Here is a 17004-nt window from a genome sequence, read left to right as displayed (position 1 = left end):
ACAAATACACTATAGAAAATAAATACACAATAGAAACTAGAAATACACTAGAAATACACTATAGAAATTATACATATACTAGAAATGCACTATAGAAAATACAAATACTACAGAAACTATACATACACTAGAAATACACTACAGAAATTATACATATACTATAAATGCACTATAGAAAATAGATACACTACAGAAACTATACAATCACTAGAAATACACTACAGAAAATAAATAAGATTATAGAAACTATACATACACTAGAAATACACTATAGAAATTATACATACACTACAAATACACTATAGAAAATAAATGGAAATAGAATAAATAGAAACTATAAAAATAAATAAATAAATAGAAACGAATAATATTAAAATAAATAAATAGGAACTACACACACACTAGAAATACACAATAGAAACACTGTATGCGTTTCTACTTTATCAATCCACATTCTCACTTCTAACACCTAAGTTTATCAGCCTTTTCCAAGGTCTCAGACCAAATGCTGAGTTTAATTCTAAGCTTTAGCTTACGAACCCAAAACTCTGGGAGTTCCTTACATTTCAGATTCCAGCATTTGCCCTGGGGTGCATTATCCAGGGATGAATCCAGAGCCTCATTTATTGCGTGGCTGAATCCCAAGGGAAGAATTCAGGATGGAGGGGCTCAGTCCTGACACCTGTGCCCCCCAACCCTCCCCTGCGCAGAGCCAGAACCCCTCAGGGCACCAGGACAAGGACACGGCCCCTCCCCAGAGAGCTTTGTTCTCCTCCCACAATCTGAAACACCCCTGCAGATTATTCACGTTATTCTCCTCTGCCATCCAGCTCTGCAAATCCCAGCCATTCCCAGCTCCAGGAGACAGGGAGAGCATCCATCATTTTCCAGCCTCCACAAGTGAGCAGAGCTCAGGGGACAATGACAAAAAAAATGCCCTGGTTCCTGCTGCAGCTCCTGTCACCAGAGCCAGCAGCTTAAATCCACAACTCCTTTCCCTTCCTCACCCCAAACTGAGGGGCTGAGTGCTGGAATGCCCAGGGATCTGATGCTGCAGCAGATTCCCAAAGCCTGGGGTGGAACAGGAATGTTCCCCCTGCTCTGCAAACCTCAGGAACAGAAACCACAGCCCAGGATTGCAAAGGGCAGCGGCAGCACCCAGGGCCCTGCAGCTCCTGCAGCATCTCCAGGAAAAGGGATGCTCCAAAGGGCTGGAAGGGCAGTGTGGGGACCAGGAAAACAGAAACTTCCCCAGACACAGGAGGGCTTGATCTGCAGCCTTGGGAGATTTGATGTAAAAATGCAGCACACAGACATTTAGCAGAAAAACCATAAACTTCTGCTTCTATAGTTGTAAGAATGTTCTTGAAATAAGTGAGAAACTGTATGGGTAAGATGGTGAAGGGTTTGTAGTGTCGGGGTGGGGTTGTATAGAAGTTATAATAGAAACAGAGTTTAGAAACTATAACAGAAACAGAGTTTAAAAGTTGTAACAAACATTCTGTGCAAGTGAGACAGAAGCCATTGGACAAAAGTATCCACAGTGCAGCAAAATTAAGGAAAAATGATAGGTCAGAAAAGCAAAATAAACCCTGTGGCAGCTGTCTATTGGTTTACAAAGTTCTATATTGTCTTGTAATGAAGAAACTTGTGACTACTCTTGAGCTATGGCTGACTGCTTGCTCCTCTCAAATCTCACAGCCCCTGAGACTGATGTTTATCTGAGTAACAAATTGTTTTTGGCTTGAAAATAATCCCATCCCTTCATTTCTACAATGTCAGGGCAGCACAGTGCTGGCTGGGCTTTGTCCCAGCCAGATTTGATCATTCTCGAAGCTCCATGCAGCACAAGAACAACTGCAGCACCTTTAAAAGCACCGTGTGCACTTTCGGTGGCATTGTGTCACAACAAGTCCTGCCAAGAGCTTCATCCCAAATCCATGGTTAAACCTGGCTCAGCACCCCAAGGAATGCAGGGACAGCCATGGGGTGTCGAGTTTGTGAGGGTCCCCAGGACAAGGTGAGAGATGAGAATCTCACTCCATGTTCTCAGGAGGCTGATTTATTATTATATTATATTGTTATATTTTATATTATATTTTAATTTTTATATATTATATATTATATATTATATTCTATTATACTATATTGTATTATACTGTATTATATTGTATTATATTGTATTATATTGTATTATATTATCATATTGTATTATATTGTATTATATTATATTATATTATATTATATTATATTATATTATATTATATTATATTATATTATATTATATTATATTATATTATATTATATTATATTATATTATATTATATTATATTATATTATATTATATTATATTATGATAAGAATGCTATACTAAAACTATACTAAAGAAAGAGAAAGGATACATCAGAAGGTTTCACAAGAATGATCATGAAAAACTCATTAATGACTCCTCAGAGTCTGATGCAGCTGGCTGTGATTGGTCACTAAGTTAAAACAATTCACATGGAACCAATCAAACATTCACCTGTTGGTGAACAATGTCCAAGCCACATTCCAAAGCAGCCAAACACAGGAGAAGCGAATCAGATAATTATTGTTTTCATTTTTCTCGGAGGCTTCTCAGCTTCCCAGGAGCAGAAATCCTGGCGAAGGGATTTTTTGGGAAATACGGCAGTGAGGGACAGAAGGATCCCCTGCAGGGCCAGCCCTGAGCCCCCTGTGCCCTGCGCTGCTCTGGGGCACCAGGCACAAACCCAAAATACCGGTTCACACCCTGTGCCACACCCAAATACCCGCTAAAAACCCAAATACCCGCTAAAAACCCCAAAATACCTGCTCACACCCCAAAATACCTGCTCACACCCCCAAAATACCTGCTCACACCCTGTGCCACACCCAAATACCTGCTAAAAACCCAAATATCTGCTAAAACCCCAAAATACCTGCTCACACCCTGTGCCACACCCAAATACCTGCTCAAACTCAAAATACCTCCCAAAACCCCAAAATACCTGCTCACACCCCAAATACCTGCTCACACCCTGTGCCACACCCAAATACCTGCTAAAACCCCAAAATACCTGCTCAAACTCAAAATACCTCCTAAAACCCCAAAATACCTGCTAAAACCCCAAAATACCTGCTCACACCCTGTGCCACACCCAAATACCTGCTCAAACTCAAAATACCTCCTAAAACCCCAAAATACCTGCTCACACCCCAAAATACCTGCTCACACCCCAAAATACCTGCTCACACCCCAAATGCCTGCTCACACCCAGTTCCACACCCAAATACCTGCTCAGAACCAAAAACCCTGCTCAAACCCCATAGCACGCCCCAAATACCTGCTCAAAACCCGTGCCACACCTAAAGCACCTGTTTAAATCCTGTGCCACACCCAAAATACCTGCTCAAACCCAAAATACCTGCTCAAATCTTGTGCCACACCCCAAATCCCTGCTCAAACCCCATGCCACACCCAAATTACCTTCTCAAACCCAAAATACCTGCTCAAATCTCATTCCACAGTAAATAGAAGCACAAACCCCATGCCACACCCAAAGTACCAGCTCAGACCCTGTGCCACGCCCAAAAACCCCGTTCAAATCTCAAGCCACGCTTGAAATACCAGGTCAAACCCAAAATACCCGCTCAAATCCTGTGCCAAACCCCAAATAACAGCTCAAACCCCAAGCCACACCTGAAATACCTGCTGAAATCCAAAATACCAGCTCAAACCCCACAGCACACGCCAAATACCTTCTCAGACCCAAAATTCCTGTTTGCACCCCACACTACAACCAAATTACCTGCTCAAACCACAGCCACACCCCAAACACCTTCCCCTATCAAGCACAAGCGCTTGGGAAAGAGGTAATGATGCAAAAATTACACTTTTTAATAATATTTTTTAAAAGTAAGGATTCTTTCCCTGAGGTAGCTGAGGGGTCTAGGAAAGCCTAAATAGGAAATTGCTGAAGAGAGGCCCCAGTGCTGTTTGGAAAACCTGATTATTTATGGGGCAGGGCCAGGATCATGCAGCGCCTGGCTTGGTGATGCTCAGTAATCCCATCCCAATTAATCAAATTGTACCAGGTAATTAGACAAACGGAGACCAAAAACCCCTTACAAAAAAAACATTTCAAAGCAGAATTGCTGCTTGGTTCATTTCTGCACCAGTTATCAGGAGGAACACAGAGAGTGTTCAAGTTTTGCATCCCTGGTAAATGAATATATTAATAGATGTGATATGTAATATTATGGTAATATAATGATAATATAATATAATTGGATAATATTATAGTATACCTATAATATCATATATAATATACAGCAATAGCATTATATTAACATAATATTACAATGATGTGGTTTATATATTATATATTAAAATATATTGTTATTATATATTTATATAATATATTATCATTGTATATATTATATAATAAATAAAGAATAGCTCATTTTAAGGAAAACAAGAATATTCCATAATTATATTATATTATATTATATTATATTATATTATATTATATTATATTATATTATATTATATATAAAAATATATAACAATAACATTATAATAACATAATATTATAGTACAGAAATAAAGAATAGCTCATTTTAAGGAAAACAAGAATATCCCATATTTATATTATATTATATTATATTATATTATATTATATTATATTATATTATATTATATTATATTATATTATATTATATTATATTATATTATATTATATTATATATAATAATAACATTATAATAACATAATAGTATAGTAATATATATTATATAGCACATATAATCATATAATAATACCTATTACTAACTATATATTTCTATAATACATAAATAAATGTTTTATAAATAAAATAAAGAATTTTTTTCTCGTTTTAAGGGAAACACAAATATCCCATATTTATAATTTATATGTATATAATATAATCTATAACAATAACATCATGATAACATAATATTGTAGTAATATGTATTATATTGTATAGATATTATCATATAATCATATCTATTACTAATTATATATATTTAGAGAATATATAAATATATATAATAAATAAAATAAAGACTGGCTCGTTTTAAGGGAAACACAAATATCCCATATTTATAATTTACATTATATGTATATAATATAATCTATAACAATAACATTATGATAATACTGTAGTAATATATATTATATTGTATATATAATCATATATATTACTAATTATATATATTTATAGAATATATAAATATGTATAATAAATAAAATAAAGAATGGCTCATTTTAGGGGAAACACAAATATCCCATATTTACTAACTCACTCTGATCCGTTCTGGCACAAACCCAACCACAAAACCCGCTCATTTTGGGTTTTTCTCCCATTTTCCCCCAGCTCCTCTCAGCATTCCCACCTTCCTCCTGCACACACAGGGCACAGAAATCAGGTTTTTTATGCTTTGTTTGAAGTTTAGGGCGGAATTTACTCCATAATCCTCCGAAAATCTGGGCTGCACACACAGCCAGGGAATAAATCCTCCATCACCAACACAAACAAACATTTTTTCACCCAGGAGAATGTTTCTCCACGTGCTCCTGTGTAGTGAGATGAATTCCGCTTTTCAGATTTGTTCGCGGCGCTGAACTGTTCTCGCTTTGAACTTAAATTGTGAGAGGTGTCAGGAAGGGAGAAATAAATCAAATCAAATAATCAAACCAAGTGACGGCAGCTTCACACTAGGGAATTTGTGGGTGGCCCAGAAAGGGGGGAAAATACAAAAAAAAGCACAGGGAGAGGTCCTGAGAGGAGAAAATCAGGCAAAATGCAAGATAAAAAGAAGAAGAAAGGAGAAAAGGGATGAAAAGTAATAGAAAAGGTGAAAAGGTGAAAGGTGAAAAGCAACAGAAAAGGAGAGAGGGGGGAAAGAAATAGAAAAAGAGAGAGAGGAAAAGTAATAAAAAATGAGAGGGGGGAAAAATAATAGAAAATGAGAGGGGAAAAGTAATAGAAAAGGAGAGAGAGGAAAAGTAATAGAAAAGGAGAGAGGGAGAATAGAAATACAAAATAAAAGGAGATTATGGGATAAAAGGCCATGGGAGAGAGAAGCAGAGGGTGGGTGTGACTGGAGGTGCATTAACAAAAATCCAGGGGATTTTCTGGGAGGTTTTTGGCAGATCATCCCCCAGTGAAGGAGGTGAGAGCCCCAGCCCTGGGAGAAGCTGCAGCATCACCCCCATCCATCCCCCTGTTCTGAATCCAGCAGGGATTGCAGCAGTGCAGGCAGGGAAAAAATAAAAAAATAAAAAAAGAGATTACAGCTGCAGAAAAAGCCAACTTCTGCAACAGCCTGGCTAAAAATACTCCCTAACCCAGTTCCCCAATTCAGAGAACGCTCTCCTGCTCAGCCTCTCCTAAACTGGGGAATAATTCACAGCCAGGATAATTCCTGTGTGGCTTTGAAATTCAACTTTCACCCCTCAGAACCAGAGGTTTTCAGCTCAGGAGCTGCCAAAACCATGTTCTGCCGGCTGGAAAATGCTGCCATAGCAAGAATATCTCAGGAAATTTGGGGGTGTTTGGTGCTGCAAAAAAGGTGTTGGAGGTTTTGGGGTCATTTAATGTGGTTTTGGCATCAAATCCTCCTCGTGGAGGAGAAATGTTCTGCAGCAGCTGCAGAAGCAGCCCAGTTTCTCAAGGTTCACTCCATCCCCTGAGCCAGGAGAGGGATTTTTACCCCATCCTGTCCATCATCATAACCAGGCAGGGAAAAGGGAATTCTCTCAGCACAGAGAGGGAAAACTGATCGCTTTTAGCAAAGAATACTGTTAAATATTGAAGGTTTTGTCTCTGGGTACTCGTTTCTCATGGGGGAGGAAAAAAATCTCACGTTCTTGGTGTCATGGCTCTGTCTCACAGGTGGAAAATGGACATTTTCTGGAGCTCTCCTGTCACCAGTTATTGATATTTTAACAGGAATCTGATGGCAATCACAAGCATTTCCCATAAAAATTGAAACATTTCACATTTTAAGATTTTTTAAAATCCAAAAACCGAGTAGATAGAAATGGATGGACAAAACCAGGAATCCATCAGCAATCCCACACGGAAAAGGATTTGGGTTTGAAATTCATTGGGGAGTATCCCTGCCTTGGGAACAGCTCCCAAAATTGGGTCAATTCCTGCAGAACCCCATGAGCTGAACTCTGCCACCCACCCCAAAACCTGAGGTCACACACAGGCACAGTGGAAAAGGAGAATATTTGGAGGAATCCTTATCAGCACAAACTTTTTTCCACTGACATGATGGCACTTTTATTTCAGCACTTCATGGGAGTCTCCCTGCCACAAGAAATCAATATCTTTCTTAATAAAATAATAATAGAATAAGAACTAAAACCAGAACCAAACACCTCATCAGGCCCCTGATTGTAATCTCCCACACAAAACAAGTGTGGAGCACAGGAATTGCTTTAAATATCAAATTTGGGAGCAGCTCCCTGAGCAGCCACACCACTCCTCAGGAAATGGAATTGGTTTTGTGCAGGGAATTTAAAAACCGATCCAGACCCAGTGGGACCATCCTGTGTTTGCTCTTCCCCAAAGGATTCTGCTGCTTCCCAAGGAGCAAAACCACCCCAAGGGAGAACCCCAGGCAGATGTGTCAGTGCTGAGCTCTGGAAATATCTGACCTGAAAGCACCAGAGCCACAGGGGATGAGCACAGCACATCCTCCATGCAAGGAGAAAAAGCAGCCAGGTCCAGGAGTTATTCCAGGCTGCAGGAAAACCCCGGGGTGTGCAGGGGACACCTGGGGGACACACAGCTCCCACAAAACCCTCAGCAATCTGCCTGAAAACACCAATTCCCCAGGAATTGGGGGATAAAATAGGCGTTTGTATCCCAAAATTCCTTCTCAGCAAAGCAAACCCAGCCCTTCTTCCTTTCAAACCAAACCCTGCCCAGTGGGTTTGCAAAGGACTCCCAAAGCCCGGCCGGGAGCTCACACAGCCTGGCGCAAAAAGTTCGTGCTTTTTGAAATAGAAATAAAAATAGAAATAAAGGTTGGATGCAAACTCTGAGATAAGGTGTGCTGGCTGAGGAAGGAATGGAATAGAGACGGGTGAGAGAGAGATTGAGCCAGAAACAAGTTCATAAATCTGGCATCGCAAAAGCGCCAGAGATTTTGGAGAATTCAAACTGTGAAAGACCATATGGAGTATAATAATAATAATAATAAATAATAATAATAAATTATAATAATGATGACGATTATTGTGATTATATTATTATTATTATTATTATTATTATTATTATTATTATTATTGTTATAAGTTTTAGCAGCACAAGCTAACAGGCTGAAAAACATTTCTAAGGGATTGGAACCAGGAAATAGGTGGAGAATTAGAACTGTGAAAGATGCATTGCAGCAAGACCACGTGGGGAAGAATAATAATAATAAATTTTAAAAAATAAAAAATAAAAATTTTAAATTATAATAATTACGACAATGATAATTATTATGATGGTGATGATGATTTGGGAGTCACAACCCAAAAATAACAATAATAATGATAATGATAATAATAATAATAATAAATTATAATAATAATTACGACCATAATAATGATTATGATGGTGATGATGATGATGATTCGGGAGTCACAAGCCAATACTAATACTAATACTACTACTACTAATAATAATAATAAATTATAATAATAATTACGACCATAATAATGATTATGATGGTGACTTGGGAGTCACAAGCCAATAATAATAATAATAATAATAATAATAATAATAATAATAATAATAATAATAATAATAATAATTTGTGTTATAAGTATTAGCAGCAGTGTGTGGCACAAGCTAACAGGCTGAAAAGCATTCCTAAGGGATTGGGACCAGGAAATAGGGTGGTTTCTGATGGAATGGTGCTGGGTTTTACATCTCTTGTGTCCCACCCTTCATCGAGACTGATAACGGAATAAAATCTTTTAAAACCCCTCCGTGCTGCCCCTGTAGAGCTGGGATTTTCCAACAAGTCCTCAGTGGAGAAGAGGAACAAATCTTCCCCAGGCACAGGCCTTGTGTCTTTGGGGAGAGATGGGCACTTGGCTTTGGGAAAAGCTGCACGCGCAAAAAAACCAAATTTCCCAGCATGGCAGTTGTTCCATTTTTATATATTTTTTAACCAACCTATTATTTCAATAATTTATTTATTTATTAAGGTCTGTTTTACCCACAGAGTGACAAGTATCAAACAGCACTCAGAGTTCTCTGAGGGGTTTTAAACCCTCCACAGGCACAGAGTTCGTGGCTTTTGGGGTAGGGATGGAAACTTGGCTTCTTTTGGGAAAAGCTGCACACAAAAATAATTCCAGCATGGCAGTTGTTTAATTTTTATATTTTTTTAACCAGCCATTTACCTGTTATCCCAAATAATTTATATTTAATTTTTTATATTTTTACATAAAATTGTAACATTTATATTTTAAGTTTTATCTTTTTAACTAGCCATTTATCTATTATTTTTTATTTTTTATTTTTATGTTTTAATAGTTTAATTTTTATATTTTAATTTTTATATTTTTTATTTATATATATATTTTTAACTAGCCAATTATCTATTATCCCAAGAAATAATTTTTGGGAGAATAAAAATATATTTAATTTTCATAATTTTTTAAACTAGCCATTTATCTATTATCCCAAGAAATAATTCTTGGGATAATAAAAATACATTTCATTTTTATAATTTTTTTAACTAGCCATTTATCTATTAGCCCAAGCAATAATTCTTGGGATAATAAAAATATATTTAATTTTTATAATTTTTTAATTAGCCATGTATCTATTATCCCAAGAATTTATTTACGTTTTTAAGGTCTGCTTTACCCCCAGAGTGACAAGTGTCAAACAGCACTCAGAGGGGTTTTAGAACGTGCACAAACTCTGCTGACTTCACCGATATACACGGAATAAAAGACAAAGCACAGCCAAATATCTAAGGGATGAAAATAAGCGAGAACCTCTCCTCGAGACATTCCAAAAAGCACTTCCAGCAGAAAGCATTAAAAAAAAAATAAACCATATAAAACAAAACCACATCCCTGCTCAGACAGGAATCAGCCACCAATTTTTGTTTTCCTTTCTGTCCCAGACCATTCCCAGCTGGAAGGGACCCGATCCCTGTTCTCCTTTCTATCCCAGACCATTCCCAGCTGGAAGGGACCCGATCCTTGTTTTCCTTTCTGTCCCAGACCATTCCCAGCTGGAAGGGACCCAATCCCTGTTTTCCTTTCTATCCCAGAATATTCCCAGCTGGAAGGGACCCAATCCCTGTTCTCCTTTCTGTCCCAGACCATTCCCAGCTGGAAGGGCCCCCAGGGCTGAGCCCTGCCCAGGAATCCTCCCTGCCCTGGCCCAGGGATGCGCAGAGAGGCAATGGGGGACTCTGCAGAGCTCAGCACTGCCGCTAAGCCCGGCTTTACCAATCCCTCCTAGTGCCAAAAGCAGCTGGCAGCCGCAATGGGGAGCCTTTGATCCCCCCCTGGGAACAACACCATCCCTGAGCTGCTCTGGGATGCTCTGCTTCCCACCAGGAGGGGTTTGCATGGACAGAGCCCCCGGATCAGCCCTGCGCTGGATGCTGCGCTCCTAGGGGGGAAAAGGAGCTGAAAACATGAAAACACCAAAAACACCCCCCCTGCACAACTAAATTCTTGTTTTACATCAGAAAATAAAGAGCTGAAAACATGAAAACATCAGCCCCCCACAACTAAATTCTTATTTTACATCAGAAAACAAGAGCTGAAAGCATGAAAACATCACTCCCCCCCATCACAACTAAATTGTTATTTGACGTCAGAGAAAAAAGGAGCTGAAAGCATGAAAACACCAAAAACACCACCCCCTGCACAACTAAATTCTTATTTGTTTTACATCAGAGAAAAAGGAGGTGAAAACATGAAAACTCCACCCCCTCCACAACTAAATTCTAATTTGTTTTACATCAGAGAAAAAGGAGCTCAAAACATGAAAACTCCACCCCCTCCACAACTAAATTCTTATTTTACGTCAGAAAAAAAGAGCTGAAAACATGAAAACATCCTCCCCCTCCCCCCAACCAAATTCTTATTTGTTTTATATTGGAGAAAAAGGAGGTGAAAACATGAAAACACCACTCTCTCCACAACTAAATTCTTATTTATTTTATAATAGAGAAAAAGGGGGTGAAAACATGAAAACACATCCTCCTCCACAACTAAATTCTTATTTCTTTTACAATAGAAAAAAAGGAGGTGAAAACATGAAAACACCACCCTCTCCACAACTAAATTCTTATTTCTTTTACAATAGAAAAAAAAGGAGGTGAAAACTTGAAGTCACCACCCTCTCAACAACTAAATTCTTATTCATTTTACAATAGAGAAAAAGGGGGTGAAAGAACAAAAACATCACCCCCTCTCCACAACTAAATTCTTATTCATTTTACAATAGGGGAAAAGGAGGTGAAAACAGGAAAACACCACTCTCTCCACAACTAAATTCTTATTTTAAATCAGAGAAAAAAAGAGCTGAAAACACCAAAAACACCACCCCCTCCACAACTAAATTCTTATTTATTTTACAACAGAGAAAAAGGAGGTGAAAACACGAAAACACATGACCCCTCCACAACTAAATTCTTATTTGTTTGACATCAGAGAAGAGGAGCTGAAAACACGAAAACACCATTCCCTCAACAACTAAATCCTTATTCATTTTACAATAGGGGAAAAGGAGGTGAAAACATGAAAACATCACCCCCTCCACAACTAAGTTCTTACTTGTTTGACATCAGAGAAAATGAGCTGAAAACACGAAAACACCGTTCCCCTCCACAACTAAATTCTCATTTCTTTTACAGTAGAGAAAAAGGAGGTGAAAACATGAAAACAGCATTCTCTCCACGACTAAATTCTTATTTATTTGACCCCAGAGCTGGCTGGAGGGATAACCCCAAGCCCCAAAGCCAAGGCAGGGATTATCCCGGGGATGCTGCGCTCTCTGCATCCTTCCCGCCCAGGCGCTCAGGGATTAAAGCACCTGGAGGAGGAGCAGGGCACAGCCAGAGCTGCTGGGCCCTGCCAGCCCAGCCAGGCAGCAGAAAAGCACATTTTTAGGTCTGTCAGCCAAGACAATCCATCAGAGAGTCACCTTGAGGCTGCAGAGGGAGGTAACGCCGAGCTGCAGCCCGCTGAGCGCACAGGGAAGCCCTGGGTTTATCCCCTCGATCCCCTTCTCCTGCCCTCACTCACCCCAAAGGCTTTTTGTGCTTTGAACTTGCTGGCAGGATGGAAACACAGAGTTTCTGGCTGCTTGAAGCAGAGGGGAATTCAAGGGAAAAGGCTTCTCACCCTCCGCGCTTCACACGGACACCGAACCAACCCAAACCAACCCAACCCAAACCAAACCAACCCAAAACTCGGGGTCAAATCCCAATCCCAGGGATTTACCCAGCTGGAAAGGACTCAGGCTCACACAGCCCCAGCCCAGCCTAAGCAAACTCAGCCTAAGTGGTTAAACTCTCCCTCCCTGCTGCTCCTCCCCAGAAACACCAAGTCATGATCTGTGATTGTTTTTTTTGCCCAAGGCCCCAGGGAAGTGTAACAGGAGATGACAGTGGGAAATTCTCTTCCCTGTGTTTACTGGGAAGGAATAAACGTATTCAGACTTACTAGCCAGAAAAAAAAAAAAAAAGATGTTTCCCTTAAATCAGTTATATTTTATTTTTTTTCTTACGTGATGACATTAATTCCTCTGAGGGGAAGTTGGTAGTTTTGTTTGGTTTTTTAGATTTTAACAGAACCCTTCCCTTTCCAATCCGTGGATCAAAAGTAAAAGCTGCATTGCAGTGTTTTCAAATGCTATAGTAAAACAAAAAAAAAAAAAAAAAAAAAAAAGTGGTTGGTCCTGGTTAATTTTTGAAGCTTTTGAAGACTGAAATCCTGCTTTTCCTAGAAGGAATTCTGCTCTGCTCTGCCTTTCCCCAGATCAGGATTCCTTGCCCCTGCCAGGCATTATTTGTTGGAGCAAAGCAGCCGCTCCAAAGCAAGGAAATAATCAAAATAACAATAATAATAATAAAAAACCAGCAGCACTTCCCACTCCTGCTGCAGTGGGATCCACTGGGGATCGAGTTCCACCAGAGCCCAGGGCTGCCAATGAAGAGGACAAAGAATCAGGGGAGGTTTCTGTGCTCGCCCCCACCCCAGCCGAGCACAGCTCTTCCCACGGAGCTCCAGCTGATGGCTCCTCCTCGCAAACCAGAGCCTGCATTTGAGCACATATTGCATTCGTTGAGCTGATTAAAATCCTAAATAATTACAGTTTTTGCCTTAGGAAGGGAAAGGCAAACTCCAAGCTTCTGACTAGATTTTTCAAGACAGCAAATCAACCTGAATATCCATGTAAAATACACATCTACATCAATAAATACATGCACTTTCCTCACCTCTCTCTATTTTTTTTAACTTCCATGGTAGGAAATTACCAGTTGTTGTTGTTATTTTATTCCTTTTTTTCACCCTCACCAAAGGAATTATCTCCTTCTTGAAAGCCACAAAACCCTTTTGCAAAGCATCACACTTACTGCTTTCCCAGCCAACAGACACTTTACAGACAAAGACACATTATGAGTGGGAAAAGAGAATTCCAAACCCCAATTCTCTTCAGAACACAGCACTGCAAAGGATTTACAGGAGCTGTATTTTAATCTGCTTTTAATATGTCTGAGGGTTTATTTATTTAGGGGGAGGGGAACTTGCTGACATTTGTTTCTCAAGCACCACAATGGCACAGACACATTTTCCCTCCCAATATCTGCTGGCCAAAGGCAGCCCTGTGCTGCTGCTGCTGCTGCTGCCCAAGATTGATAACCAATTTGATTATTCTATTGTTAACAGGCTGCTGGGGGTGCCAACAGCTTTAACCTTCACAGAAACACAATTAATTCGGACAGGACAGAGGGCATTTCATGTTAAAAAAAAAATAACAACCACAAGCTGTTTATGCTCATAATTCATCCTTTTTTCTTTTCCCCTCAAGGCTGTTTTGCAACTTTCACCAGCAAAGTTTCTGATGACCTCAAGGTTTTGATAATGATTTTAACAAATCGTGGATTTTAACAAATCAGAAGGACTTTAACAAATTGGGCAAGGAGTTGCTGACAATTCGTTTTAGGGTCACTTCGTCACCACACAGCACAGAACATGTTATGGATGAGCAGCATGTGAAATAGATGCCACAGACGACCAGTATATGAAATATTTATACACAGTATAATATATATATATATGAAATAAAGCACCACAGACCAGGCTGGTTGGACACTAAACCAAAAATCTGCTCGAGAACCCCCATGCAAAGAGACACTGGGGATTTCTGAGTGCTGCCCTCTGAGGGACCTGCTCTGGGAGATGGAGAGGGAAAAGGAAAAGGAGAGGGAGAGGGAAAGGGGAAAGGGAAAGGGAGAGGGGAAAGGGGAAAGGGGAAAGGGAAAGGAGAGGGAGAGGGGGAGGGAAAGGGAGAGGGAAAAGAGAGGGAAAAGGAGAGGGAAAGGGAGAGGGAGAGGGGAAAAGAAAAGGAGAGAGAAAGGGAAAAGGAGAGGGAGAGGGGAAGAGAGAGGGAGAGGGAAAGGGAAAGGGGAAGGGGAAAGGGAAAGGGAGAGAGAAAAGGAAAAGGCAAGGGAGAGGGAAAGGAGAGAGAGAGGGAAAGGGGGAAGGGAGGGGGGAGGGGAAGGGAGGATGCTGGGCTGGGAAGGAGCCGCATCCCGACCCTTTGTTCCCATTAAACCCCGGAGCAGCCGAGCCCCAGCAGAGCGCGGGGGGCGCGCAGGGCCGGCCGGGGGGAGGCGATTTGGGTTCGTTTCATCCTTTTAAACGCGGGCACAAAACCCCCCCAAACTCGGGCGGCATCCCGCAGCGCTGCTCAGCGCCGTGCCGCCGTCACTCTGCGGGGCTGCCGGGCACGGCGGTCCCGGGATGCGGGGCCGGCGGTCCCGGGATGCGGGGCCGGCGATCCCGGGCTGGCTCCGGTGCCGGCGCTGCCGCAGGGGCGCGGCGGAGCGCGGGCGGCCGCCCCAGTCGAGCATGCCCAGTCCCCGGCATGACATCAGCGCCCGAGCCCGCGGCTCCCCCGCGCCCCCCGGCTCCCCGGGACCCCCCGCACCCCCGGGCACCCCCGGGCCGCTCGCCCGCTGCATCGGGGCCAGCGCGGCCGGGGGGGGCGCGGGCAGCGCCGCCGCCCCCATCCCGCCCCAGGGCTGCGGGAACAATGGAGGGGATGGGGGGATCGAGGGACAGCGGGGGGGATGCTCGCCCCGCACCGAGGGATGCTCGCCCGGACAAGAGGGATGTTCGTCCCGAGAGCAGGGATGCTCGCCCCGCACCGAGGGATGCTCTCCTCGAGAGGAAGGATGCTCGCCCCGCACCCAGGGATGCTCGCCCCGAGAGGAAGGATGCTCGCCCCGCACCAAGGGATGCTCGCCCCGCACCCAGGGATGCTCGCCCCGCCCGCAGCGGGCTGCGGCAGACTCACCCCGATGACCACGGTCTCGTCGCCCTTGAATTTGGGGATGAATTTGTCGCCGCGCAGGATCTCGGCCTCGTTGAGGGGCCGGAAGCGGCACATCACCTTGATGCTGCACTCGGCGGGGTCCGCCATGGCGGCGGCGGGCCCGGCGCTGCCGAGCGGGGCAGGTGCGGCAGCGGCGGCGCCGGGGCCGCCGGGCGGGCGGGGCCGGGGCCCGGGCAGCCGCTCACAGCCCGGACACGCCCCGCACCGGCCCCGCGCCCGCCCCGCCCGCCCGCGGCTGCGCGGCACCGCCGCACCTCCCCCGCGCTGCGCCCGAGACCCCCGAGCGACGCGCGGGGCCGCCGGGGCTGCGGCTTGAGCTGCCCGGGGGCGCCCCGAACTGCCCGGGGACACCTCGACCTGACCCAGGGACACCTTGAACTGCACCTCGAACTGCCCGGGGACACCTTGACCTGACCCAGGGACACCTTGATTTGCCCAGGGACATCTTGAATTGCACCTTCCATCTGTCCAGGGGCACCTTGAACTGCCCCAGGGACACCTAACACTGTCCAGGGGCACCTAACACTGCACCTTCCAGTACCCTGGGAACACCTTCCACTGCCCAGGGACACCTTGAACTGTCCGGGGACACGTTGAACTGCGCCTTTCACTACCAGGGACACCTTGAACTGTCTCAGGGACACCTTCCACTGCTCCAGGGACACCTTCCACTGCACCTTCCACAGGGACACATTCCACTGTCCCAGGGATGCTTTTCACTCTCCCCGGGACACCTTGAACGGCCCCAGGGACGCCTAACACTGCACCTTCCACTGCCCAGGGACATCTTCCACAGCCCCAGGGACACCTAACACTGTCCAGGGACACCTAACACTGCCAGGGACACTTTCCACTGCACCTTCCAGTACCCTGGGAACACCTTCCACTGTCCCAGGGACACCTTGAACTGTCCCAGGAACACCTTCCACTGCCCAGGGACACGTTCCACCGCTTTATTTCGTATACATCTATTATATTGTATATAAATATTTCACATACCGGTCGTCTGCGACATCTATTTCATATACTGCTCATCAATAACATGTTCTGTGCTGTGTGGTGATGAGGAGACCCTAAAACTAATTGTCAGCACAACTCCTTGCTCGATTTGTTAAAATCCTTACCAAAGGACACCCAGCACTGCCCAGGGACACCTTCCACTCTCCCAGGCTGCTCCAAGCCCCGTCCAGCCTGGCCTGGGATATTTCCAGGGGTCCAGGGGCAGCCTGTGCCAGGGTTTCCTCACCCTCACAGCGAAGAATTTCTTCCTTCTATCTCAATTAAATTTCCTCCAGTCTCTCTCCAGCTTGTTCCAGATGCTGGAAGCTGCTGTGGTCTCTGCACACAACCTCCTCCCTACAACCTTCTGTCCACAGCC

The 17004-nt window shown here is 43.1% G+C and overlaps 1 protein-coding gene across 1 annotated transcript in view; it reads right to left on the bottom strand.

Moving 5' to 3' along the window:
- Positions 1-15772, bottom strand: part of KIF5C (kinesin family member 5C) — a 76704-nt gene extending 60932 nt beyond the window's left edge. Inside the window, exon 1 of the mRNA XM_030952223.1 lies at positions 15588-15772. Coding sequence (XP_030808083.1) covers positions 15588-15713 — 126 coding nt within the window. The 5' untranslated portion in view covers positions 15714-15772. The remainder of the gene's footprint in view (positions 1-15587) is intronic.
- Positions 15773-17004: the final 1232 nt, after the last annotated feature.

The sequence above is a fragment of the Camarhynchus parvulus genome, chromosome 7 (assembly GCF_901933205.1).
Source record: "Camarhynchus parvulus chromosome 7, STF_HiC, whole genome shotgun sequence".
NCBI lineage: Eukaryota > Metazoa > Chordata > Aves > Passeriformes > Thraupidae > Camarhynchus > Camarhynchus parvulus.
This window is presented reverse-complemented; position numbering and strand designations above follow the sequence as displayed.